This window comes from Plecotus auritus (genome assembly GCF_963455305.1).
Source record: "Plecotus auritus genome assembly, chromosome: 2".
Lineage (NCBI taxonomy): Eukaryota > Metazoa > Chordata > Mammalia > Chiroptera > Vespertilionidae > Plecotus > Plecotus auritus.
This window is the reverse complement of record NC_137771.1, coordinates 35,282,002-35,307,219: the sequence shown is the minus strand read 5'-3', so window position 1 is coordinate 35,307,219 and position 25,218 is coordinate 35,282,002. Positions and strand designations below refer to the sequence as shown.

General features: G+C 51.9%; 1 protein-coding gene across 3 annotated transcripts in view; it reads right to left on the bottom strand.

The window, feature by feature from the left end:
* The window catches only part of TTC39A (tetratricopeptide repeat domain 39A), a 49,527-nt gene extending 24,707 nt beyond the window's left edge, over positions 1-24,820 (bottom strand). The window contains exons 1-2 of one of the 3 annotated variants that reach the window (XM_080654065.1): positions 24,742-24,820; positions 4,026-4,130 (exon numbers count right to left, since the gene is read on the bottom strand). In XM_080654065.1, coding sequence (XP_080510191.1) covers positions 4,026-4,130; positions 24,742-24,794 — 158 coding nt within the window. In that variant the 5' untranslated portion in view covers positions 24,795-24,820. Of the gene's footprint in view, positions 1-4,025; positions 4,131-15,200; positions 15,591-24,741 lie in introns of those variants that run through there. The other 2 variants (XM_080654064.1, XM_080654066.1) reach the window with 2 other exon arrangements.
* Between the last annotated feature and the right edge of the window lie 398 nt (positions 24,821-25,218).

Genomic DNA, 25,218 nt, shown 5'->3' with positions numbered 1-25,218 from the left:
CAGTGCCAGGCTCTGCTGGGAACTTCGGGGCAGAGAGATGACTAAGGTTTATAGACTATGCGACTGAAAAATCACGTGATTTTACCCATTTTCCTGCTATTCTCATTCTCAAAACACCTCTGTAAGTTAAGGTGCTCTTTTCTGGGTCACCCTCAGGTGAGGGAGTTAAAGACGGAAGGAAACCAATGGCTGGCCCCACCGCTGCCCAGCCTGGGAGCTGTCCTCACCGCCCAGATCTTTGCGTGGACTGTTTAATCTGAGGGCAGTGGCCTGTGGAAAGGAGGCCACGGCCTGCAGTGGGGGCGGAACTCAGGCTTCTGAGTCCCTCAGACACGGGGTGGAATCTGGCCTTGCCAGTCACCAGCTGTACGGTCCTGGAGAGTCTTGTGGCCTCTCTGAGCCTTAAGTTCCTCCTCTGTAAAACGGATACCATGACCCTTCTCTCCCAGGACTCTGGTTGGCTTAAAGAGGATGTCAGGGCCAGGGCCATATCGCTGATGATCAACAAATGTGAGCTCCTCCATGTCCTGCCAGGGTCAAGGGTCACTGCCCTAGATAAAAACTTACTCCTTAAAGAGGGGTATCTTTTTTTTTTTTTTTTTTTAATATATTTTTTACAGAGAGGAAGGGAGAGGGATAGAGAGTTAGAAACATCGATCAGCTGCCTCCTGCACACTCCCCACTGGGGATGTGCCCGCAACCAAAGTACATGCCCTTGACCAGAATCGAACCTGGGACCCTTCAGTCCGCAGGCCAACGCTCTATCCACTGAGCCAAACCGGTCAGGGCAAGGGGGGGGGGGGTATCTTTTAACGCACAGACCTATGCTTCCCCAGATAACCCCCTGCCACCAGGCCTCTCTGACTCTCAAGCCGCCTTTCTCTTCCTCTCTCCCCTAATACCACCCCCTTCCCAGGCCTGAGGCCAGGGACTCAGCCCCACCCACTCAGCCCCACCTGCTGAGCCCAGTCTGGTGCTGGGCCCAGGAGGAAGAATAGCCCCCCTGGGCAGCTGGCAGGCAAAGTGGAATTTCCAGTCTGAGGCCAAGGCCACAGCACGCTCCTGGCCCCTCCCAGCCCACCACCTGGAAGCTCCCCACTGTGGTATGGACTGGGGTTTGGGATACAGAGGAATGAAAACCTCCCTGACTTTAGACACGCCACGTTTTTGTCTGCACACACAGCATCTAGACCCCTGGGAGCAACAGGCCCTCAGCTCTGAACGGGACCCAGCCATGGAGCATCATGCCCCGTGGGGGGCTCACCGCCTGGGCTTGGACCAGCTATCAAGATGGGGCGGGCACTGGAAGAGCCCTCAAAAGAGCTGGTGATGGAACCAGGGGCTCCTTGGCCACCCGGAGTCAGCTAAGCCCCGTGGCCTCCAGCCCTGCCCTCCGCCGCCAGTAGCCAAGGCTCTGGGCCTTGTCAGCTACTTGTCAGCCAGCCTTGTCCCCATTATCTGGGCCTCCCGACTCTGACCCAACCCTCACTGATCCTTCCTGGGCACGTTCCTACCTGGGTCCTAGCCTAAGGCACACATCTGAGGACCTCTCTGGGCAAGGCTGCTCCAGGCTGGAAGGCAGAGGCAGCCCCCCTGCTTCCAAGCCTCTCTATTTACTTTATTCTCCTTAAAGCCCACCCATCCCACTTTCTGGTCCTCTCAGACCCCACCTCACTGCCCTCCTCTGCAGCCCAAGCTCCTTCTAGGACAGCGGTTGCCAACCGGTGGTCCGCAGACCACTGGTGGTCCGTGAGGTCCGAAAGGTTGGCGACGGCTGCTCTAGGGGACTCACACCCCTCGTCCACCTTCAATCACCCAGCCCTCTCCCTTCTGGGATCTGCTTTAGCTCCCTCACTCCACCCAGGCCACGTGACTCTGCTCCTCAAATACACGGGCCCCTCCCTCCATCACTGCCAGGCCTTTGTACAACCTGTTCCCTCTGCCTAGAAAGGTCCTCTCCACCTGGCTGCCTCCTTCTCATCCAGCCCATCTTAGCATAAATGTCACTTCCTCTAGGAGGCCATCCAGGGCTGGCTTCGTGGTGTGTAATCTGTGAGTTACACTGGACCTCATGCCTAAAAAGGCCCCATGCTTGGTTTTATATTCTGCTACTGCTGTTTTGAAATCCTTAATCATTTTTGAACAAAGGACCCCGTATTTTCATCTTGCAATGAGCCCCAGAAATTATGTGGCCAGTCCTAAAGCCTTCCTGACCAGCCCCGCCCCACGTGAGCTGGTATAAACCCTGGCACCCCTTATTGCTTGTTTCGCTGAGAATAGCCCAAGCCTTGCTCAGTATTGCAGCCCCAGAACCCAGCACGCTCATGAGGTTTTGCTGAATGAACCAGCACCAGGTGCCCAATCACCCCATCCCCTGGATCACACCTTGACCTCCTCCTCATCCCACAGAATGGCTCTGCCTCTGGAGTCTTAAATGTGTTCAGTGGTTAGAGCGTCAGCCGGCACACCAAAGGGTCGAGAGTTTGATTCCCGGTCAAGGGCACATACCTCTCACCAACTGAGCTACCTGGCCAGGGCAGAAGTTAGCTGTCTTATACCTCTGCCCCATCTCCCTTCCCTCATCCCCCTCTTACCATTCTATCACAGTATTTGGCTAGATCAATAATAAATGTTTACATTATTATAACTAATAATATAATAACTAATAATATTATAACTAATAATGTGGCCTCCATCCCTCTCGCCTTCCCTCCCTTTCACTCTTTCTAAAAAAATCAATGAAAAATATATCCTCTGGTGAGGAATTTTTTTTTAATAATAAAAAAAGGAATTTCTGGAGGAACATGCTCTGATAAAATGAGGAAGGAGACAAGAGAGAAAAGGCTGGGATCAAGCAAAGAGGAAAGCAGCAAAGAGAGTTGCAGGAGACCGCTGGGAGGCGGCCAGTAGACCTGTCTGTCCTCCAGGAGACAGGTTTCCAGGAAAAGGAAAAACTGAGTGCTCACCTGGTATGTCTGAACATTTAGGGGAAAACTCATAAGCTCTTCTGAGTTTTATCCATGATCTGATGGAGCGGTTATAAAGCGTTCAGGAAATATGTATAGCAAGTTAGGAGACAACGATTAATTCTAGAAAGGAAATGTAGTCCTACAATCTTTGAGGGGCATTAACTACATAGTTATAATAACGTAAACATTTATTATTGATCTAGCCAAATACTGTGATAGTATGGTAAGAGGGGGATAAAGGAAGGGAGATGGGGCAGAGGTATAAGACAGCTAACTTCTGCCCTGGCCAGGTAGCTCAGTTGGTGAGAGTGTTGTCCCAATAAACCAAGGTTGCGGGTTCGATTCCCCAGTCAGGGCACATACAAAAATCAACCAATGATGCATAAATAAGTGGAACAACAAATCAATGTTTTTTTCCTCTTTCTCTTTCTCCTTCCCTATTTCTTTCTGAAATCAATAAATAAGGTTTTTTAAAAATGAAAGCTAGCTTATTTACCAATAGATGATGTTTAAAAGTAAAAAGTAACAAAAGAGTGAATTTTATGGTACCTGAATTTTATCTCAATTTCAGTTTTTGAAAAACTGCAAAAAAAAACTTAAAACAGAGCAGTATAAGCATATTATTTGGAAATAAGGCAGTAAATGCTAGAAGAATTAATGACTAACCGTCATTATTACCCTACAAGGCTTAAGTAAAGGCAACTCAAGTCGTAAGTGCTTTAGAGAAAAATAAAAAGGGGCTGTGTTAACTGATAGCAGAGAAACCCCCAGTGCATTCAATGGGAACAAGACATCAAAGGAGAAGAGGCCGAAAGGACCTGCGGGGAAGGAAGTCACAGTGACCTTGGGGAGGGCTGGCTGCTCACAGTGGTGGAGTGGGGAGCCTGAGCCATTTTTATGGGACTCTCAGGGGTCATTCAGTTCCATGGGGATCCCCTCACAGCAGAACTCAGGTTCTCCATGACACAACAACCCCCATCCCTACACCCATACGTGGGCTCTCACAAGCGCCTGTGCACGCACGCCTCCTACCCCCTGCCTGGGCTTAAGCCTCACCTGGGCTTGAGGTAGCTGAGTGCTTCTGAGAACTGGTTGGTGAGGAAGAGGTCCAGGGCAGTCATGCACTGGTCCAGGGCCTCATGGAGGCTGTTCACGGGCGTCCTGATGAGAGAGACACGTGGTGTGAGACGGGGCCTTCAACCCCACCCCTCGCTGGAACAGAGCCTCACAGGGACCACCTGACTCCTTGGTGGGATTTGGAAGCCTGTCATGAGCTCCTCCAGGCTGCCCGCTGGGGCACAAGGACAATTTGGACCCACCTCTAAGTGTTCCTAAAGAGGGAGGAGAGCAGAATGGGGTGACATCTGAGAATGGGGAGAGGTTTGGGGGAGCGAGGACAGGGGAGCAAGGAAAGCTCAGAAATAAATTTATCTTACCTATCACGAGGGTAAAGAGAGTCTTTGTGGCCCCTCTGACCCATTGGGCTTTTCTGTCCCCCCCTCTGGGGGGCACAGCCCACCCTCTAAATTCCACGTCCCTCCTTTTCTCCCTCCTTCTCAGGCCTTCTCCTGCCCCCTTGGGCCTGTACTCTAGAACCCAGAGACACCGTCACAATGGGCTCCAGTGGGCAGAACGTAAGAGCTGCCAGGGTCCTTTATGCTCAAGGGTCACCTTCCCAGTGGCATCTCAACATATTCCAGTCCTTACACTTCTCTATAGCTCTTATCTTCTGACATATATTTTTAACTTATTTTTGTGTTTATAGTCTGTCCCTTTCCACTAAAATAAGCCTTCTGAGGGCAGGAATCTTTGTTTTGTTCACTGCTGTATCCCCAGCATCCAGTATCTTGGTACAAAGTGAGCTTTTGATAAATATTAAGTGAATGAATGAAGAATCTTAGGCTAGGAGCACAAACCTCTGACCTTTCTGGACTTCAGCTTCCCCATTTGAAAATGATAGATGAAACTAGGAGACCCCAAAGTCCTCTCTGAAGATTTTGAGAATGTCTCTTCTCAAGGTCTCTTTTGAGTAAGCAAAGGTTCCGAAATGGACCTCGATGATCTTGCTGAAAAGAGATCCTTTTCCTCAAAGAAAGTTAATAGAAAGTCCTTTCTCCACCAGGTAAACTCCTACACATACCTTAAGGCCCAGCTCTAATGTCTCCCCCTCTGTGATGCATCAGCAGATCTTCCCAGGCAAATTGAAACATGTCTTGTTTAGAATTGAACTCTTGTTTGTTCTCCCAAATCTGTTCTCCCCCAGTCTTTAATGAATCCCTCTACCCAGCGCTTGAAGCCAGAAATCTGATAGTCATCTTTCACAGATCCCTCTCCCTGGCTTCTATCACCTATTCTATCCCTAAGCCCTATCCTCCCTTTTGAACATCTCTTAACCCATCCCTTCAGTGCCCAGTGTCCTCCCGTGCAGGCCACCATCATCTTTTCCCAGGTCTAATGGGATACTCTCCCTCCATTCCCGCCCCTCCTATCCCTTCTCTCTCTGTGTTAGACCATTTTATTCTATACTAGAGGCCCGGTGCACGAAATTCGTGCGGGGGTGGGGGGGGTGTCCCTCAGCCCAGCCTGTACCCTCTCCAATCTGGGACCCCTCGAGGGATGTCCGACTGCCCGTTCCCGGTAGAATCGGGCCTAAATGGGCAGTCGGACATCCCTCTCACAATCCAGGACTACTGGCTCCCAACTGCTCACCTGCCTGCCTTCCTGGTTGCCCCTAACTGCTTCTGCCTGCCAGCCTGATCACCCCTTAACCACTCTCCTGCCAGCCTGATCGATGCCTAACTGCTCCCCTGCCAGCCTGTTTGCCCCTAACTGCCCTCCCCTGCAGGCCTGGTCACCCCTAACTGCCCTCCCCTGCAGGCCTAGTCACCCCTAACTGCCCTCCCCTGCAGGCCTGGTCACCCCTAACTGCCCTCCCCTGCAGGCCTGGTCACCCCTAACTGCCCTCCCCTGCAGGCCTGGGTCCCCCCCAACTGCCCTCCCCTGCAGGCCTCGTACTCCCCAACTGCCCTCCCCTGCAGGTCTGGTTACCCCTAACTGCCCTACCTTGCAGGCCTGGTCACCCCTAACTGCCCTCCCCTGCAGGCCTCGTACTCCCCAACTGCCCTCCCCTGCAGGCCTGGTTACCCCTAACTGCCCTCCCCTGCAGGCCTAGTACTCCCCAACTGCTCTCCCCTGCAGGCCTGGGTCCCCCCCAACTGCCCTTCCCTGCAGGCCTGGTCGCCCCAACTTCCCTCCTCTGCCGGCCTGGTCACCCCTAACTGCCCTCCCCTGCAGGCTTGATCGCCCCCAACTGTCCTCCCTTGCAGCCCTGGTCCCTCCCAACTGCCCTCCCCTGCTGGCCTGATCGCCCACAACTGCCCTCCCTTGCAGGCGTGGTCCCTCCCAACTGCCCTCCCCTGCTGGCCATCTTGTGGTGGCCATCTTGTGGCAGCCATCTTGTGTCCACATGGGGGCAGCCATCTTTGACGACATGGGGGCAGCTATCTTGTGTGTTGGAGTGATGGTCAGTTTGCATATTACTCTTTTATTAGATAGGATAGAGGCCTGGTGCATGGGTGGGGCCAGCTGGTTTGCCCTGAAGGGTGTCCCAGATCAGGGTGGGTGTTCCCTTGGGGCATGGGGCGGCCTGGGCAAGGGGCCTGTGGTGGTTTGCAGGCTGGCCACGCCCCCTGGCGACCCAAGCGGAGGCCCTGGTATCTGGAATTTATTTATCTTTTATAATTGAAACTTTGTAGCCTAGAGTGGAGCCAAGCCTTCTTCTCCCTCCATGGCAGCAGCCATTTCTGTTGGGATTTATTTATCTTCTATAATTGAAACTTTGTAGCCTTAAGCGGATGCCTGGGCCATTCAGGGTGTGCGGAAAGCTTGGCTTCCTCCATTGCCAGGGAAACCCAAGCCTCCCTCCTGCTCTCTGTGGCCACAGCCATCTTGGTTGGGTTTATTTGCATATCCACTCCTGATTGGCTGGTGGTCATGGCTCATGGGCGTGGCTTGTGGGTGTAGCTGAGGTACGGTCAATTTGCATATCACTCTTTTATTAGATAGGATGGTCTTTTATTCTATATTCTCTCTTTTTTTCTTTTTTTTTTCTTTTTTTCTATTCTATATTCTCTTAACTCTACCTCTTTGACTCTCTTTGTTAGAGTCTGAGTAATTTCTTTAGCTCTTCCATTTCACGAATTCTCTTTAGATGTGTCTAATCTGCTACTTATCCTGTCTACTGAGTTTTTCATTTCAGTGGTTATATTTTTCATCTCCAGAAATTCCACTTTGTTCTTTTTTAAATCTGCTTGGCCATCTTGGGCAGTATTTTCTTCCCTGCCTTATTGTTTCAAGTCTACCTTTGATTTCTTTACACATTTTAAACACAATTATTTATATCTTGTGTGTCAATTCTGGTATCTTAGACTCTCAGAGAAATGATTTCTTGCTTCTGGTGCCTATCGCTCACAGTGACTTGTTTGCTTGTATGTTTTGTATTTTTACCATGAGTTCCGATTTGATGAGATCATTTGGGATGAGGACATGTTCCTCAAGGGAGGATTTTCATTCATTTTGCCAGGTTCCCTGGGACACTACCTCCCTGAGACCACTTAAGTTACTTTTTTAATCTAGCATTTTCAGGACCACAAAGGTAGTGTGTTTTCAAATCCAAAATTTGTGTGAGGGCAGCATTTATAACTCCCCAGGGAACCTTTTTGTCCCCATCAGAACTGCTGTCGCCCTTCGCGGTGGTGGATGTTTCTCCTGGTCAATGCTCCTGTTTGCTGAGGCCACCCTTTGAAGGTCCCAGATTCACGTGGAGGGCGGGAGGCTCTGTTCCAACCCCTGGCACTGTGGGTGGGCAGGCCCAGGGCCTTCTTTCCCATCCCCTGAGTGGCCGTTAAAACTCAAAGATCTGGGTTTCTGGAATTTGTAAATACCCCCAGGTTGCTGTGGCTTCATCTCATTTACCAGCCTGATTTGAGCTCCCTCTTTATTGTTGGCTCAAGAGGATTTCTGTTACTTCTGTAGAAGCTCAGGAATGTATTTTAAAGGATGTTTGTTGTAACCGATCCAGCCTCCCGGTGGTTTTTTTAAGGAAGAATGTTGGAAGTGTTATTCCCTCTAATCTGTCCCTCCCATAACAGCCGAGACTTGAACTCCTTCACTGCCTTCTCATTACTCTTAGGATAAAGACTGAGTTCCTTTCTGTGGCCAAAATGGCCCCACGCGAAGCAACCCCTGTCCCTCTCTTCATGAGGCAGGGGCAGTGTCTTCCTTTTGCCCAGGGCCTAGCTTGGTGTTCAGTGCACCCATCTCCGTTGGATGACTCAACGAAGAACAGTGAGCACTTAATGGCCCCAGGTGTTTAACTGGCATTCTCTCCTTGAGCCCTCACTAAGCCATGTGAAGTGGTTATTAACCCCACTGCAGGTGAGGAGACTGAAGCACAAGGAAGAGGTGACTTGGCCAAGGTCACATGCCCAAACATGGGTTCTAACCTGAGATTCTGCGTGAGCCAGTGCCCACCAGCTCAGCCCAGGGAGTCAAGTCTGTTGTCCTGGCTTATGTGCATCTCTGCACAATTCCAGAGCCAAGTCTGCCTCCCATTTCTGTGCAACACCCCCTACCACCACCTCCACCTCCCTACAAGGAACAACCTGGAGAGAAAGAGGCACAGACAGATGGACGGACAACACAGAGGCACTTATTCCCAGCACCTCTTCTATTTAACTGTAGTGAGCTGGGTCTGAGCTGACCTCTCCGGACTGGAAGCTGCTTTTGGGAGGCCCTGGGACTGATGTCCTCCCCACCCCCCCCCAAATACCCACTAATCTCTGGCTCTGGGCCAGGCCTGGGGACACAGAGCAGGCCCAGGAACTCATAGTCTATAACAGTGGTCGGCAAATTGCGGCTCTCGAGCCACATGCAGCTCTTTGGCCCCTTGAGTGTGGCTCTTCCACAAAATACCACGGCCTGGGCGAGTCTATTTTGAAGAAGTGGTGTTAGAAGAAGTTTAAGTTTAAAAAATTTGGCCCTCAAAAGAAATTTCAATCATTGTACTGTTGATATTTGGCTCTGTTGACTAATGAGTTTGCCGACCACTGGTCTATAGGAAGGACAGTTGCAGGCAGAGGCAGTGACAGCCAGAGGCCTCCTGGGAATCACTGGGCTGGAGGGGCCCAGAAGTGGGGGTGGGACTTTCAAGGAAGCTTTCTGGAAAAGATGGCACTGAAATGAGGACAAGATGAAGAAAAAAAGTCCAAGAAGGAGACAGAGTGTGAGCCAAGGGCTGGAGGCATACCAACGTGAGGAGGAGGCAGAGCTGTAGGGCAGGGCAGGAAGACAGGCCTCTGGACGGCCTGCTGGGTGGCGGGGGGGGTGGGGGGGGGTGGGGGAGGGGCAGCTGGCTGGCTGGGAGCGCAGGAAGGCTAGGGACAGCTGGCCCCATTGATTTAATAACAGCACTAACAACCACCCACCACTACCATGAAAATATCACTAAGTTATCTAAATTGATGACTAATGATTTCACTCAATCCTCCCGCCAGCCCCAAGAGGCAGGTGCTCTTATCTACATTTGAAAGATAAGGAAGTGAAGACAGGAGCCTATTCTGCTCCTCTCAGGAACCTGGAAGTCAGAAACGCTTCCTGCAAAAGCAACCTCGCCAAGTCTTTCCCCTCTCCGGGCTGACTGGGGTCCCCACTTGTCCGCAGGCTTTCCCTGCGTCTTCAAGGGCTTCCTGCTGAGGCCACCTCGCTGGGCCAGGCCAATATATTCCTGAGCTCCCAAGTGGTGGCAGTAACCTCTCCAGTGTGCCTTGGGGAAACAGAGGATTGGAGGGGGAACTAAGCTGATGGAGCATGAAGCAGGGCTGGTGACCAATGGCAGGAGCTTTGGTACAGTGGGGAGGGGCGTAAGGCCAAGGTAAGAAGAGTTCTGGAGGCCCAGGGGGAGCATCAGACAGCTTGGAGCTCTCTCCTTCCCTCTCACCTCCCTGCTTTAATCTGCCTGAAACTGCTACCTTTAGTGCCTGATAGGCAGGGCTAGGAGGAGCTGGGGGACCCTCAGTCCCAGCTCCAGATAGAAACCCCCTGACCTGGGGTGAGGTGGTGTGGGACAGTGGAGGCAGGGCAAGGACCTCACTCAGGGAGCAGAGGAAGTCAGAGCTGGCTTTTTACTTCCTGCTTCACCATTGGGGGTGGGGGGGAGGGCGCTGGCTCAGAGGATAAGGCAATGGGTCTATGGCAGGGGTGGGCAAACTTTTTAACTCGAGGGCCACAATGGGTTCTTAAACTGGACCGGAGGGCCGGAACAAAAGCATGGATGGAGTGTTTGTGTGAACTAATATAAATTCAAAGTAAAGGAGCGGAGGGGAGAGCAAGAGAACCCGATAGAACAGCCGGATCCGGCCCACGGGCCGTAGTTTGCCCACGGCTGGTCTATGGGGACCTAGCACTTCTAAAGCGATCTTCCTAAATTGCAAATATGATTGTGACTCTACTTCCAAAGACTCCCCGTTAGCTCTGCATAAAGCAGATATCACGGGTCATGGAGTGAGGTGGTGTGGCCTAGTGCAGATGGCATTCAAGAGGTTTGAAGGCAGACAGCCCTGGACTGCAGCTGCAGCTCAGCAATTCCTTATTGGAGAAACCTGGCAAGGTGCTTTAACCTCTATAAGCCTGTTTCCCCATCAATAAAATGGGAGGCGGAAACAACGGAGACAATGTAAAGCACAATAAGAAGTTCACAGAAAAAGTTAGTGACTAGTATTTTTTCCCCAAGATTACGTATTTCCATCATTTCTTTTATTGAGTAGCTCCACTTTTATAATGAAACTACAAATAAGTAACTTTAAAAGATTGAGTATACATATCCTATGACCCCTATGATTATACTCCTGTGGGCAACCTAGAAGAACACTCACATATGTGTAAAGGACAATTGTATGAGAATATTCATTGTTTGAACAGCAAGACACTGGGAACCACATCAATGATCATCAAGGAGGCTGGGTAAATAAGCAAATGGGAGTCTCACATCGAGTGGTGTATCATCCCCTCAGGGCAAGTGGGGACCAGAGCCGAAAGGATCAGGAAGACTAAACCTCAGAAACCTGAAGCCAAGTGAGAAAAAGCTGCAGAATGATTCATGCTGTATGACTCCATTTGTATACAACTTTTAAAGTAAGAACAAACTACATATTTTTTTAGACTTACACACACTCAGCAAAAGAATAAAAACAGATAAAAATGATAAAACCAAAATTCAGGATGGCAATAATCTCTGTAGACTCTACAGTGTAGAGGTAAGTGGGGAGGAGGGCCGAAAGAGGCTTCAACGGTCTCTGCCACGGCTTATTTGTTTAAAAAAAAGACTATAAAATAAATGGGGCCCTAGCCGGTCTGGCTCAGTGATGAGAGTGTCAGCCTGAGGACTGAAGGGTCCTGGGTTCGATTCTGGTCGAGGGCACGTACCTCAGTTGCAGGCTCAATTTCCCACCCTGGTCTGGGTGCGTGCAGGAGGCAACAAATCGATGTCTCCCTCACATCAATGTTTCTCTCTCTCTCTCCCCCTCCCTTCCACTCTCTCTAAAAAAATCAATGGAAAAATAACCTTGGTGAGGATTAACAAAAAAATATAATGATAATAAAAAATAAAATAAATGGGGCACAATGTTAATATCTGGAAAGCTGGGTGGCAGGGGCAGGGAGCTCATTTTATTTGCTATATTTTTCTGAAGGCTTAAAATATTCCATGATTTTGAAAGTGGTGCAGATTGAAAGCTTGGTTTGTTCTCCACTGACCCTCATACACAGGGCCAGGCCCAGAGCAGGCCTCAGGGGTGTTTGTTGAGTGACTGAAAGAGTGTCTACAGTGAACGTGGCACTGCTTTGCCCCTTCCTACTCTACTCAGAACCCACCAGATGGCACTGACCAGGGGCAGGGGCAGAGGTAGATATACCTGTGTGGCCTCAAAGATAAGTGGGACCTGGAGGGCATGCAGGGAAGCAGTTATGGTTCAGGGTGAGGAAGACCCACCAGTGCTAGAAGAGTGCAAGGAGCCTCGGGTTGTCAAGAGGGCACAGACTAGGCATATGAGTGTGCAAGGAAGAGGGATGAATGTAGCTTCAATCCTGGGAGTTCAGAATTCTTTGATAGGTGCCCTGCTCCGCCTGCCTTCTGATCTGGAAACTGCTTTTCTGGACCCCGTGAGGTTGCACTCCATCGGGGCTGGGCATAAGAGGCCTAACCAGGCTCCAGATTTACACAGGCCAGCCCAGCCTCCCTGTTTTCCAAAGGAGGGACAAGTCTAGGTAGGAAACAGTGAATATATATTCTTTTACACAAGCCAGCCCAGCCTCCCTGTTTTCCAAAGGAGGGACAAGTCTAGGTAGGAAGCAGTGAACATATATTCTAGGTAGGAAGCATATATTCTTTTGAATTAGAGTTTCAGGCTTTTTCAGATATATTCCCAGAACTAGAATTGCAGTTCCATTTTTAAATTTATGAGGTAACTCCGTACTGCTTTCCACAGTGGTTGCACCAATCTGCATTCCCACCAACAGTGCACAAGGGTTCCCTTTTCTTCACATCCTCACCAACATTTGTTTGTTGATTTATTGATGGAAGACACTGACAGATTTGAGGTGATCTCATTGTGGTTTTAATTTGCATTTCTCTGATGATTAGTGATCTTGAGCATCTTTTCATATGTCTATTGGCCATCTGTGTGTTCTCTTTGGAGAAGTGTTTATTGAGGTCCTTTGGCCATTTTTTAGTTGGATTGCTTGTTTCTTTTGGGTTGTATGAGGTTTTTTTTAAATAAATTTTGGATATTAACCCCTTATCAGATGTATCATTGGCAAATATGTTCTCTCATTCAGTGGGCTGTCTTTTCACTTTGTTGATGGTTTACTTTGCTGTGCAAAAATTTTTTTTAGTTTTATATAATCTCATTATTTTTTCTTTGTCTCCCTTGCCCAAGGAGATATATCAGAAAAAATATAGCTATGAAAATGTCCGATATTTTACTGCCGATGTTTTCTTCTAGGACTTTTTAAGAAATCACTTAATTTATTTATTTATTATATTTTATTGATTTTTTACAGAGAGGAAGGGTGAGGGATAGTTAGAAATATCGATGAGAGAGAAACATCGATCAGCTGCCTCCTGCACACCCCCTACTGGGGATGTGCCTGCAACTAAGGTACATGCCCTTGACTGGAATCGAACCTGGGACCCTTCAGTCCACAGGCCAACGCTGAGCCAAACCAGACAGGGCTTATTCTAGGACTTTTATGGTTTCAAGTCTAATATTAAGTTTTTAATCCATTTTGAGTTTATTCTTGTGTATGGTGTAAGTTGGTGGTATAGTTTCATTTTTTTTGCAGGTATCTGACCAATTTTCCCAATACTATTTATTGAATAGACTATCTTTATCCCATTGTTCTTGCCTCCTTTGTCAGGCATGGGTTTATTTCTGAACTCTCTATTCTGTTCCATGTACTCTGTTTTTATGCCAGTACCATGCTGTTTTGATACCTATGACCTTGTAGTATATTTTGATATCAGATAGCATGGTTCCTCCAACTTTGTTTTTTCTCAAATTGCTGAGACTATTTGGGGTTTTTTTTGTTTGTTTCATATAAATTTTTGGAATAAGTGTTCTAGTTTTGTGAAATATGCCATTTGTATCTTGACAGGAATTGTATTGAATCTATAGATAGACTGCTTGTGTAGTATGGACCTGGAGAGTATTATGCTAAGTGAAATAAGCCAGTCAGAGAAAGACAAGTAGCATATGATATTATTTATATGTGGAATCTAATGAACAAAATAAACTAACGAATAAAACAGAAACAGACTTATAGATACAGAGAACAGACTGAGAGTTGTCAGAGGGGAGAGGGTTGGGGGCTGGGTGAAAATGGTGAAGGGATTAAGAACAAAATAACAACCCCCAAATAAACTTATAGACAGATCGCAATACGGTGATTACCAGAGGGAAATGGAGGTAGGGGGAGATAGGAGAGTAAAGGGGCGGGGGATAAATGGTGATGGAAGGAGACTTGACTTGGGGTGGTGAACACACAATACAATATACAGATAATATATTACAGAGTTGTACACTTGAAACCTATATAACTTTATTAACCAATGTCACCCCAATAAAGTCAGTTAAAAATAAATAAGTCTAGGGAGAATAAAGGACTTGGCCAAAGTCATACAACAAAAAGTCAAGTCAAGACTTATCAGTCAACCTTCTACAGCCCAGGGTATCCCCTGCCACCCAACTTCCAAGCCCTCAGCCTGGAGCACACCACAGGCCCTGTGGAGGCTCCTAGCTGGCACCAGCCTCCTCACCTGCCTGTTCAAGTGCTAGCCCCGAGGCCTTGGCAAATATTGTCCCTGGTGGTGAGGCTCCAGACTGGGCGGGCACCGCTCCCAGCTCACCTGGGTGAGATCTCCACCCAGCAACCTTCCCGCAGTCTGGGCTCCCTGCAGCTGTCCCTACCGACTGGGGCCTAGGAAAGGCAAAGGGTTGCTCCTTACCTCCCAGCAGTTAGTAGCTGTCACTGCCACGGGGGCAGGGGAGGGGTCCTGCAGGGTTTCTGCGGGGGGGGGGGGGGGGAAGGAGGGGAAGAGAGCCACGTTGAAAGTGACAACACCCACCTTTACTACTCCGGTTCCAGCTGTGCCCAATGGTTCATTTCTTAGTCTTTTAACTCCTCTAAATATCCCTGAAGATGAGGCAGTGTGGCCTGCGGGTGGGGGCTCTGGCATCAAAGGGAGCTGCGTTGGAATCCCAGACCCACCTCTCACCTCCTGGTGACCTAAGACAGGTTGCTAAGAGCTCTGCCTCAGTTTCCCCGTCTGTAACCGAGGTGGTAACGCGTCCACGCACAGGTGTAAACGCCACTAGGGAGGAAGGCGGCTCTGAACGCAGTACGTCCTGTTACTACTGATTCGTGAGAAAGTTGGGACCCAGAGGGGAGTGACGACCCGGGGTCGCCCTCGCCTGCACGCTCCCCGCGAGTTCCCCAGCCCCCTCCCCGCTCCCGGCGGCGGCGGCGCACGGAGACGGGCGGTGGGGGCGCGGGGCCGCCGGCGGGGCTGGAAGCCGCAGTGCGGGCCGCGGGGCGTGGGGAGGCCGGCTCGGCGTCCCCCCTACGCCCGGGCCCAGCCCGGCCCGCGCCCCCAGGACATCCGGGCCGCGCACTTACCCGGCGGGCAGGGCGCCCGGGGAGCCGGCCGTGCTCATCGCGGAGGGGGGCGGGCCGCGGGCCCCCGCAGACGCCAGCTGCGGCCCAGGTGCGGCCGCGGGAACCCAGCCGGGCGCTGTGCAGCGGAGCTGAGGACGCGGCGGCCGGGGAGGGGCGCGCCGGGGGCGGGGAAGGCGGCGGGGCCGGGCCGCGGGCTGCCCACCCGCGCAGTGGGGCCATGGCCGCCGCCTGCGGATGCGCCCCACCCCCGGCTCCGACAGGTGAGAGCCCATGGCCTGCGTGGCCCATGCCCGGTACCCGCAGTGCGCAGCCCCCAGGGACCGGGAGCTCGCGCCTTCCTCGCACAGCCCTACCTATTTGGGCCCAGAAAGTTCTCCTGGATGTGTCACCCTCCCCTCCTGTCACTCTCCCTCCTCCACGCAGCCGCCCGCAGCGCCGGACCGGAGCCTGCATTCATTGGTGGGGGCATTCATGCAGACTAAGTCCCGGCCTCTAGAGTCAGGCGTGGATTTTAATCCCACCCACTTGCCACTGGTGTCTGTGTTGGAGGAGACAAAAAGGCGGACAGTAATGCCGTTTAGCACTCATTGCTAGCCAGCAGCACACACTCGCCTTCTCAAATGATGCCCATACCTGCCATTTTACAGATGGGGAAACTGAGGTACAGAGTCCATGTGACTTGCTCAAGGCCACTCACCTAATAAATGGCAAGTTGTGATTGGAACCCAGCCCTCCTGACTACAAAGCTCACACTCTTGCCTCCTTGGCTCCCTCTCCCCTGAACCCCCAGGCCTAGGTGAGAGTCACCTCTAACACTCCTCAGATGCCCACCATGTGCCCAGCCCTGAGGTATAGGTCTAGGGCCAGGGTTGAAGCTCACTGGTCTGGCAGAAAGAACACTGGCCCTTGAGGAGTTAACGAGCCACCACCCCCAGGCCCCTGATGCACTTAACCATGACTCATCAGACCACGTGGCTGCCAGTAGAGCTGTCCCTTCACAAAGGCAGGTGACAGGAGGAGGAGGAACTCTAGCACCAGGGAATCAGCCCTGGCTCTAAGATGTCAGAAGAGGAAACAGGAGGAGCTTGCAGAAGCAGCTGTGGTAGGAAGAGGGCTTGAACTGGGTCCCGGGAGAGCCAGGCAGGTAGGGCCTGGTGGCGGAGGGGAGAGGTTTAGGGGAGTGCTGTTTAAATCTAAGCAGGCTATCTGCAAGGTAGCGAGTGCTTATCCTGCCCATATGTGAGCAGAGACTCAGCCGTGGGCAAACTACGGGCCGGATCTGGCTGTTCTCTCCGGTTCTCTTGCTCTCCCCTCCGCTCCTTTACTTTGAATTTATATTAGTTCACACAAACACTCCACCCATGCTTTTGTTCTGGCCCTCCGGTCCAGTTTAAGAACCCATTGTGGCCCTCAAGTCAAAAAGTTTGCCCACCCCTGGTAGATGCTCACTGGCAAGGTTCGTCTCACCTGTGGGATTCAGACATAGGCACGAAAAGATAATTAACTACAAGGAGCAGGCTATGGTGCCAGCCACCATCGGCTACAGACATCCAGCTAAGAGATAATGCTGCGCAGGCCGGAGGGGCCTGGGGGCTTCCTGGGGAAGCTGGGCAGAGTTGACCCTTGAAGTTTGTATTATTTATATACAATGAAGTCATGGAAAGAGTGCACCAGATGGGAGAACAGTGTGGGTGAAAGCATGGAGGTGGGCATGCTGGAGTTTATGAAGCTGGTGAGAAGACCAGCAACATATGTAAGAGGGGCCTTAAGGACCTGCTCCAAGTCTCAGCTCAAGAAGGCCCTCAACAAACATCTGTTTAATGAAACCGCCTCAGAATGCCCCAGAAAGCTCCGAAGTAGCTTACTCTCCCATCCGACAGATGAGAACGAACACTGAGGCTTGTACCAAGTGTAACTTGGACTCAGGTCTAGCCATAGCATAAACCCCGGTCTTGACTATTTATCCTGTGGGGAAAGTGTGTGGAAATGGGGGGGAGGGGGGATGTCACAGAAATGAGGGTGTAAGCATGGGGAAAGTGGTGCCATTGTTGTAGAAAGAGCTTAAGCTGTGAAGTCAGAGCTGCTTCTCCCTCTCTGGACCTCAGTCTTTCCATTGGCAAACCTGGGATAAATGTCCCCACCTCTCACGGATACTGTGAAGCTTATCGCGCAGTGCTTGGGTGACCTCTTGTCCCCTTCCCCCTTCACAGCCCCTTCCTCCAGGTTCTCCCTGGCACGAAGCGCTGTGTCTCCACCAGCCAGGACTCCCGGAGCCCTCCCACTCCAGAGCCCTCCTGAGCTGCTGACTGTAAAACGGGTTGTCTTAAAGTGAGTGAGCCCCACCCCGCAGGCTACAGGCTTGTTAATAATTCACAAGTAAACAGGCTGAAGAGGCTCTAACAGTCACAGCTCTTAAATATTCCCTGGAGAGGGGCCCTTGAGGAGGATCTAGGCCTGTTCCTTGGCCCAGCCTCCTCCCACCCCATGGACTCTGACTCCCACTAGCTGTGTAACCTGGAGCAAGTTACTGCCCCACTCTGCCCTTAGTTTTCATTTTCCTGCCCAATACAAAGAGGAGAGAAGACTGGACCAGGAGCTCAAGGGTCCTCCTGCTCCGATGTTCTGTTCTGGGATCGGAGCTCTCCTCCAAGTCTGTTCTCCAGGAGCTGCCTGGGTGGGTCTAAGGAAGGAGCCCAGGCAGGCACCAGGGACCACAACCAGTTTTGATTGGAAAGAAGGGGCAGAGGGATTTCTGGCATTGAGTGGCATCTTGTCAGGGGTTAGAACTTGGGCTCCAGAGCCAGGAAGATCTGGCTGGACGCCTGGCCCACCATGTCTAGCGGTGCAGCCCCAAGCAAGTCACCCTACTAGCTTGAGGCAGGGCAGGGGAGTGGTTTAGAGGGCAGGTTTGCAAGGGAGGGCTTACACTCCTGCTCTCACACCCTGACTTCATCCCTGAAATGGGGATCTTGATGGTACCAACCTCACCGGGGTGTTGCAAGGATCAAATGAGGTTAAATACCTAAAGCACCAGGATCAGGGCCTTAACATTCTTCTTTGATTTTTCATTTCCTGACCCCTAAAGCATGCTCCTACCTCTGTCCCCTATTGTCTTTTCTTCACACGGCACCAGACCCATTTGATCAGATCATGTCACTCCTCTGTTCAAAACCCTGCACCCTAAAGTCCTCACCATGGCCATGAGGCCCTGCATGACCTGCACCCCCATCCCTCTCTCTGATGTCACCTCCTTTCTCTCTCTCATTCAGCCACACTCGTCTCCTTGCTCTTCTCCAAATAGCCAGCCTCTCCCACCTTGGGCCCTTTGCACTTGCTATTCACCTGAAATGCTCTGCCTGCAAATACTCACATGAGTACCCCCTCAAACAACCTCCTTCAGATCTCAGCTTGAAGTTCACCTTCTCTGTGAGGCCTTCCCTGACTATTCTACTTAAAATGGAACTCTTGCCCTCATACCTCAAATTTCTTTCCCCTGCATTATTTTTCCCATAGCCCTTGGTACCTGACATCCTATAATTTTGCTTATCCATTTATTCTCTGTCTCTCCCCATTAAATTCTACACTCCACATGGGTGGGGATTTTTTTTTTTCATTTTTGTTCTCTATTTCCAGTGCCCAGAACAGTGCCTGGCATAAGGTAGTTGCTCAGTAAGTATTTGCTACATGAATAAGTTCTCTAAAAGCTGGGAAAATACTTTTAAAGAGCTGAATACAAAATTAGTACTAAAAAACCCCAATGTCTATGCATTTGAGAAAGCATGAAGAGGCCTCAGTTTCCTCATCCATTAGAATTGGAGACAAGCCCTCCCCAGTCAGAGCTGTAGTGGACTGAAGGGGATGATGCATCTTAACTCAGCGCACCATTGAGATCACTGAGGCGGCGGGGTGGCAGGGATGGGGGCGTTCTAGAGGCAGGGGCCTCATCCAGAGGGTCTCCGGGAGAGAAGCTGGACAGGGCAGTGGCAAGAGAAAGAGAAGGGTGACAATTTGAGTGCAGTGCTGTGCACTGAGCCTGTGGACACGTCATCCCCCTTTGACTGGTCTGACCTGTGCTCAGGGCCAGTGCTTGGGTGTGCCCTCCAGTCACCCAGGTGTAATGGAAGCATGCACTCACCCATTCTCTTGGAAAGACAGCAGAGTCACCTTCGACCTGAGATTTACATGCTCTACCTGGGGGATGGTGTTTCTTAGCTGGAGATGAATTCGTATAGGCGGTGGGTGCTTGCCAGAGCCGACTTTTCCAGGGAGTAAGGGGAAAACCTGAGGCTGTCCTCACCATGGCCATGAGGCCCTACATGACCTGCACCCCCATCTCTCTCTCTGATGTCACCTCAGGCAGGGACAAACTTTATCCCAGGGAGGAAAACGGGAATCAGAAGGAATGAAGTGTCTTCTTGTGACCTGATGTCCCACCCAGTGTCATAAGTCCTGATATAACTATATTGTTGGGGGACATGGGGAAAAACCTACCACTTATAGGGTGGAGGAAGGATTTTACCTAAAAGGAATAGATTTCTGCATTGCTGTTCAGCTGATAAAGGCTGATCTTGGAAAAGGAAAGGAAAGCTTGGGAGAGAAATTTCCTCTCTCCTGGGAGGGAAGATGTGGACGACGTACATTTGGCTCTTCCAAAAGTGGAAGTTCTTCAGAAAGGCTCCTTCCAGGATGGCCGAGGGGCTTGGAGAAGGGACATCCTATCCTATATAATAAAACTCCAATATGCAAATCGACCGAATGGCGGAACAACCGATTGCTATAATGTGCACTGACCACCAGGGGGCAGACACTCAATGCAGGAGCTGCCCGCTGGTGGTCAGTGCGCTCCCATAGGGGGAGCTCTGCTCAGCCAGAAGCCGGGCTCATGGCTGGCGAGTGCAGCGGCAGTGGTGGGAGCCTCTCCCACCTCCACTGCAGCGCTAAGGATCCCTGGGGAGCAGGCCTAAGCTGGCAGGTGGACATCCCCCAAGAGGTCCCAGACTGTGAGAGGGTGCAGGCCAGGCTGAGGGACCTCCCCCCCCTCCCGCCCCAGTGCATGAATGTCGTGCACCAGGCCTCTAGCAGAATCATAAAAACCTTCTGTTACTCTTCTCTGCTTCCTAAGTACTTTTAACAGGCAATAGGGGTTATCAGAATCCTGGGCTCAGAAGCTTCAACATTGTAGAATCTTGAATTTAAAATGACAAGTCTGATAGTCAACTCAAAGGATCTGAGAATCACAGAGGTGAAAACCCAGCACTGGCATCGGGTTCAGATCCAGTCCCAAGGAAGAGACAAAAGCTGCCCAAGGATCCCAGTCACCAGCTAGAAACTCCCGAGCCTGGTGGCAGCAGAGAGCTCCTTGGGCTTAGGCTCAAACCAAGAGCAAGAACTCTGTGGACAGCAGCCCCAGCTCCTCCGTTCTCAGGAGGTGGGGGCCGTGGTTCCCGCCCTGAGCAGCTCTGCCACTTCATTGCTCTCTCAAAAGCAATCTTCCTGCTCCCACGTCCCCTTTGTTCCCGGTGCTGCCTCCTACAGGAGCAGCCATAAGTGGGGGCTACTGGAATGGCTAGGAAGGGGCCCTATTTGTAGGCCGAGTAGATGGTGGTCCATATTGTGTAAGATGCATGGGTGTTACTTCCCTCTGTAACAGTTCCCAGCTACTGTGGACCTTGAGGAAGAAGATACCTACTGAGAATGGGCTTCTGGAGGCTAACTGGGCTCAAATTTTACAAACAGAGCCTAGCAGCCATTTCTATAAAGGGCCTCTCAGGCGACTGCACTTCAGGGGGAAGCCTGCACTAAGCTGCCTGCCTCCTGCACAGATGCTCTGCCAGCACTGCATTGCTGTCCACGGAGCCCGCCTTTATAAAGGAGTTCCTGGAATCCGGTGTCAACCAAAAGGGCTGAGGCTTTTCCCATCCAATCAGAGCTACACAGCTATATCCCTCAATCAGCTTTTTCACCCACCAATCAGAGTGGCTCCATTCTGACCAATCAGGACAGTGCTTTTTGGACCAATCAAGCATGGAGGACTTGGAACCCTCATTTGCATTAGGATGAACCAGTCATGGGCCAGGGGCGAGGACTTCTACCTACATAAATCAGCTCCTCTCTGGCTCTGAGAGCACCCTTTTCCTTTCTAAAGGTTGAAGAGGGGGAGTCTCGCTGGAGCCGAGTGGAGCAGACCCCTGCAGGGCACAGCAGACGGGCACAGAGCAGACATGCAGGCACAGAGCAAAGAGGTCCAGCCAGAGAGGGGCCTGGCCCCAGAGCTGCGGTTCCAGGGCTGCCTAAGAGCCATGCTGTTTTCAGGGCAGTGCCGTTTCACAGTTGAGCTGTTTGCACTGAATAAAGTTTCCTTTTTCACTTCACCCCAGTTTGGGGATTCCCACTCGTGTCAAATTGATGCCAATGACCTTCAGTTAACATTACCTAGTCCTGTTGCCCAGAATCCCACAACTGGCTCTCAAACCTCTCAGAAATCCCCTCTGTCCAATGCAAACCCCTCTGAAGGGAGGTTACCTCAGACCAGTGCAAGAAGGAAGCGAACCTGCATTTGCAGAATGCTGACGGAAAATGTCCTAGTGACTGTGTATTACCAGCGTGACTTCATTAGATCTTCCCACCACTTCAGCTGAGTAAACTGAGGCTCACTGAGCTCCATCAACTGAATCGAGGTCGTGGAGCCAATAAATAAGTGGCAGAACTGGATCTGAACACTCTCCCAAGCTCTTTACCCTTTGGCCAGGCTGTGGGACAAGGAAGCCTGGTGGGTGAGGGGTGAGGGTGGAGAAGTCACAGGTCCTAAGCCGGAAAAATGGAGACTTAGGTTCGTGTGTTGGGTGTGAGTTCTGGTGGGGGCAACTGGGAGCAAAGAATTTTCTGGGTATTTGTGTTCAGCAAGTTCCCTGAGGCATAAAGGCACACGTGTTCAGTCCCTCATGCACACTCCCTCACACAGGTCCATGGAGGGATGTAGAGGACTCTACTTGGCCAGAATCCCCCTTCTCCCTCTCCTCCTCACTCTCTCTCACCTCCCTCCCTTCATTAGTCATTCTGGATCTTGCCTCCCAGCCTGTGCATTCACCACTTCTCAGTTCTTCCTTCTTAGTTTCTTTTTTTTAAAAAATATGTTTTTTTTATTTATTTCAGAGAGGAAGGGAGAGGGAGAGAGACATAGAAACATCAATGATGAGAGAGAATCATCAATTGGCTGCCTCCTGCACGCCCCCTATTGGGGATTGAGCCCGCAACCCAGGCATGTGCCCTCACAGGGAATCGAACCAGTGATCTCTTGGTTCATGGGTCGATGCTCAACCACTGAGCCACACCGGTCAGCATTTCTTCTCCCCATTCCCTCCATTCTACTAATCCACACCCAGCGTCTGTCCTGCATCATCACACCAGCCTCCCCTCCAGTCTCCCTGCCTCCATCCACACTGTGACATCAGCAGTATATACACATTTGAAACACAGAAGGCTCCTGGGTGCCTAGAGGACAAAGCACAGCTGGATCCTTACAGGCAGGACAGCCCCTGGGCAAGAAATCCATCTGGACACAGCCACTCCTTACCACCCTAGCCAGGGGATCTCAGCCTCCTCAAAGATCATCCCCCCATGTCCTCATCAAAACTGAAGCATACGCTAAGCTCCATTCTGTGCTGGGCTCTGGGGACATGGGGGCAGACAACTCTGTCCACTCTCCATGTGCAGTAGGGAGACAGAAAAGGGTGACTGTGACCCAGTGTTGAAATGGTCTGCCTGTGCACAAAATCCTTTCTCCATGGGGGTCATTGTTAAATATGTAAATCCCCTCCCTAACGCCCTCTAGTGGCTTGCCAACACACGCCTTGCCTTGTTTGTTTTGGGCAGCCTGCCTCCAGGATCCCATCAGGCACTGAACCTCAACCTCCCACCCCCTTTTCTGCTCCTCAGACACCCCTCAGGCTTGTACATGAGCTGCCCTCTCTGCCAGAAATACTCTGGGCATGGTGGATTTTACTGTTTATCACATCACCCATTCTAAACCGCAAGGAGACACAGCATCCATCTGTTGTTTACTAGTTTACTTGTCTTAGAACATGGCCTCCTGAGAGCAGGGATTTGTATGTGTGAAGTCATAGTGTATCTGCAGCGCCTAGTACAATCACCTGCTCAACAATGTTTGCTGAAAGGCTGACTGAGAGCCATGAGAGGGAAGCAAAGATGCTGGAGCCTGGAACCCCCCTGAGCCTGACTCAGGTGGGGTCAGAAAGCCTGTCTAAAAGAGGTCACCTAACGTTGAGTCTGACGGGGTGAATGTCAGGAGTGGAGGCCGGCATTCCAGGCAGAGGCAACCCCACAGCCTGGCCGGGCTGTGAGAACGCCTCAAAGCCAGCTGGTGTTGGTGGAGCAGCGCGAGGGTCAGGGAGTGATGGCAAACAGGCCTGGGGGAGGGGCACAGCCTACCTCCTTGAGGTCCTTGGAAAGGGTTTAAAGCAGAAAAATGACATGGTCTGGTTTGTGTTTTAGAAGAGACCAGTCTGAAGGATGCATGGGAGGAGGAGACTGGAAGAAGTGGGAAAGTCAAGGGCTGTGGCATGGCTCCAAGGGGAATGAGCAGCTCTGAGACACGTGCAGTAGATAAGTCAGCAGAACTTGGAGACTGAGGTGGAGGTGAGGGAGAGAGGTGAGAGGGATAACGCCCAGGTTCCGGGCTTGGGCAACTAGGTGGATGACTGTGCCATTCTCTGAGATGGGAAAACAGGAGGAGGAACAGGTTTGGGGGTGAAGATGCGAAGTTTGATTTAGGGCTTGCCAAGTTTCAGGTGCTCATAGGACAGTCAGAGGGAGGCATTCCAGGGGGTAGCAGGGCAAACTTTAAGTATGTAAAGGAAAGGAGCTGGCGGTCAAGACAGCTCAGAGGAAAGGTCAGGGCTGTCTCCTCCCCCTGTCTCAGGGGAACACACCTAGAGACACCAACTCATCCAGGAGGTGGGGACAGCTGGGGAGACGGAGGTGACCCACAGGAGGGCTGACCTTTCTCCATGGGGGTCCTGGTTAAATATGTAACAATGACCTCTGGTGCGTCTAATTCCACCATGGACCAGAACTGGGACCAGGCTTCCCCCACTGCTGCCCCCAGATGTGGACCGTCCCGCAGGGCGATAGTGTGCCAGCTCTCACCTGTCAGGGCCCCCAGGGTGCCCACCTCTCCACTCATGCTTCCCTGGGGAGGGCCAGGTTCATGGGGCACCGCCGAGGGGCCGCAGCTTCCCACCCCCACCCCGCCCGCCCGAGGGCCAGATCACTTGAGTTGCCCTTGCAGGTGGCCCACAGGTGGCAGCAGGGGAAGCGGGATTGGGATGGGGACCTTAGCCCTGCCGGGGCCATAACACGCGGGCAGGGAACGCATGCAGGTGTGAGAGGCGCCGGACTGCCCTTCTGGGGCCCTCCAGCTGTTCCTGGGCCAGCAACCCGCACTCCCCCGTGTCCAGCCGTGCACTCAGCCGCCCCGCGGTTCCCTCCGCGCCTCTCGCCGAGTGCCCGCCCCGCCCAGTACCTGCGGACGCCTTTCCTAGCGGCCGCTCCCTTCCAGGCGGTCAGAAAGGCCATGGACGCGGCCGGACTCAGAGGGGGCGCGGGCGGCCCCTCGCGGCAGCAGCGGCGGTAGCGGCGGCTCTGGCGGCGGCACCTGGACGGGGCGGGCGGGGTGGACCCGAGGCTCCTCCCCAGCCAGGCCCGGCCCGGCGCCTTCCTGCCTGGCACGGGAGTCGGTGTCCCCTCCCCCGGCAGACCCCGGGACCCAGGGCAAGACCACTTCCCTCCAGAGCCATCAAGACCCATCATTCGTCACAGGGAGAAACTGAGGCCCAGGCCGGCCAGGGGTTTGCTCATGGTCACAGAGAGGGTGGTGGTGGAAGCGCCAGGACACCCCAGGCCTCTCCACTCCCAGCCTAGAGTTTGTGCAGGTGGGCGATGGCGTCACCAATGCCTTTCCCTGCTGCCTAAGTGCAGAACCTGCCTTGCTGGGCGGCAC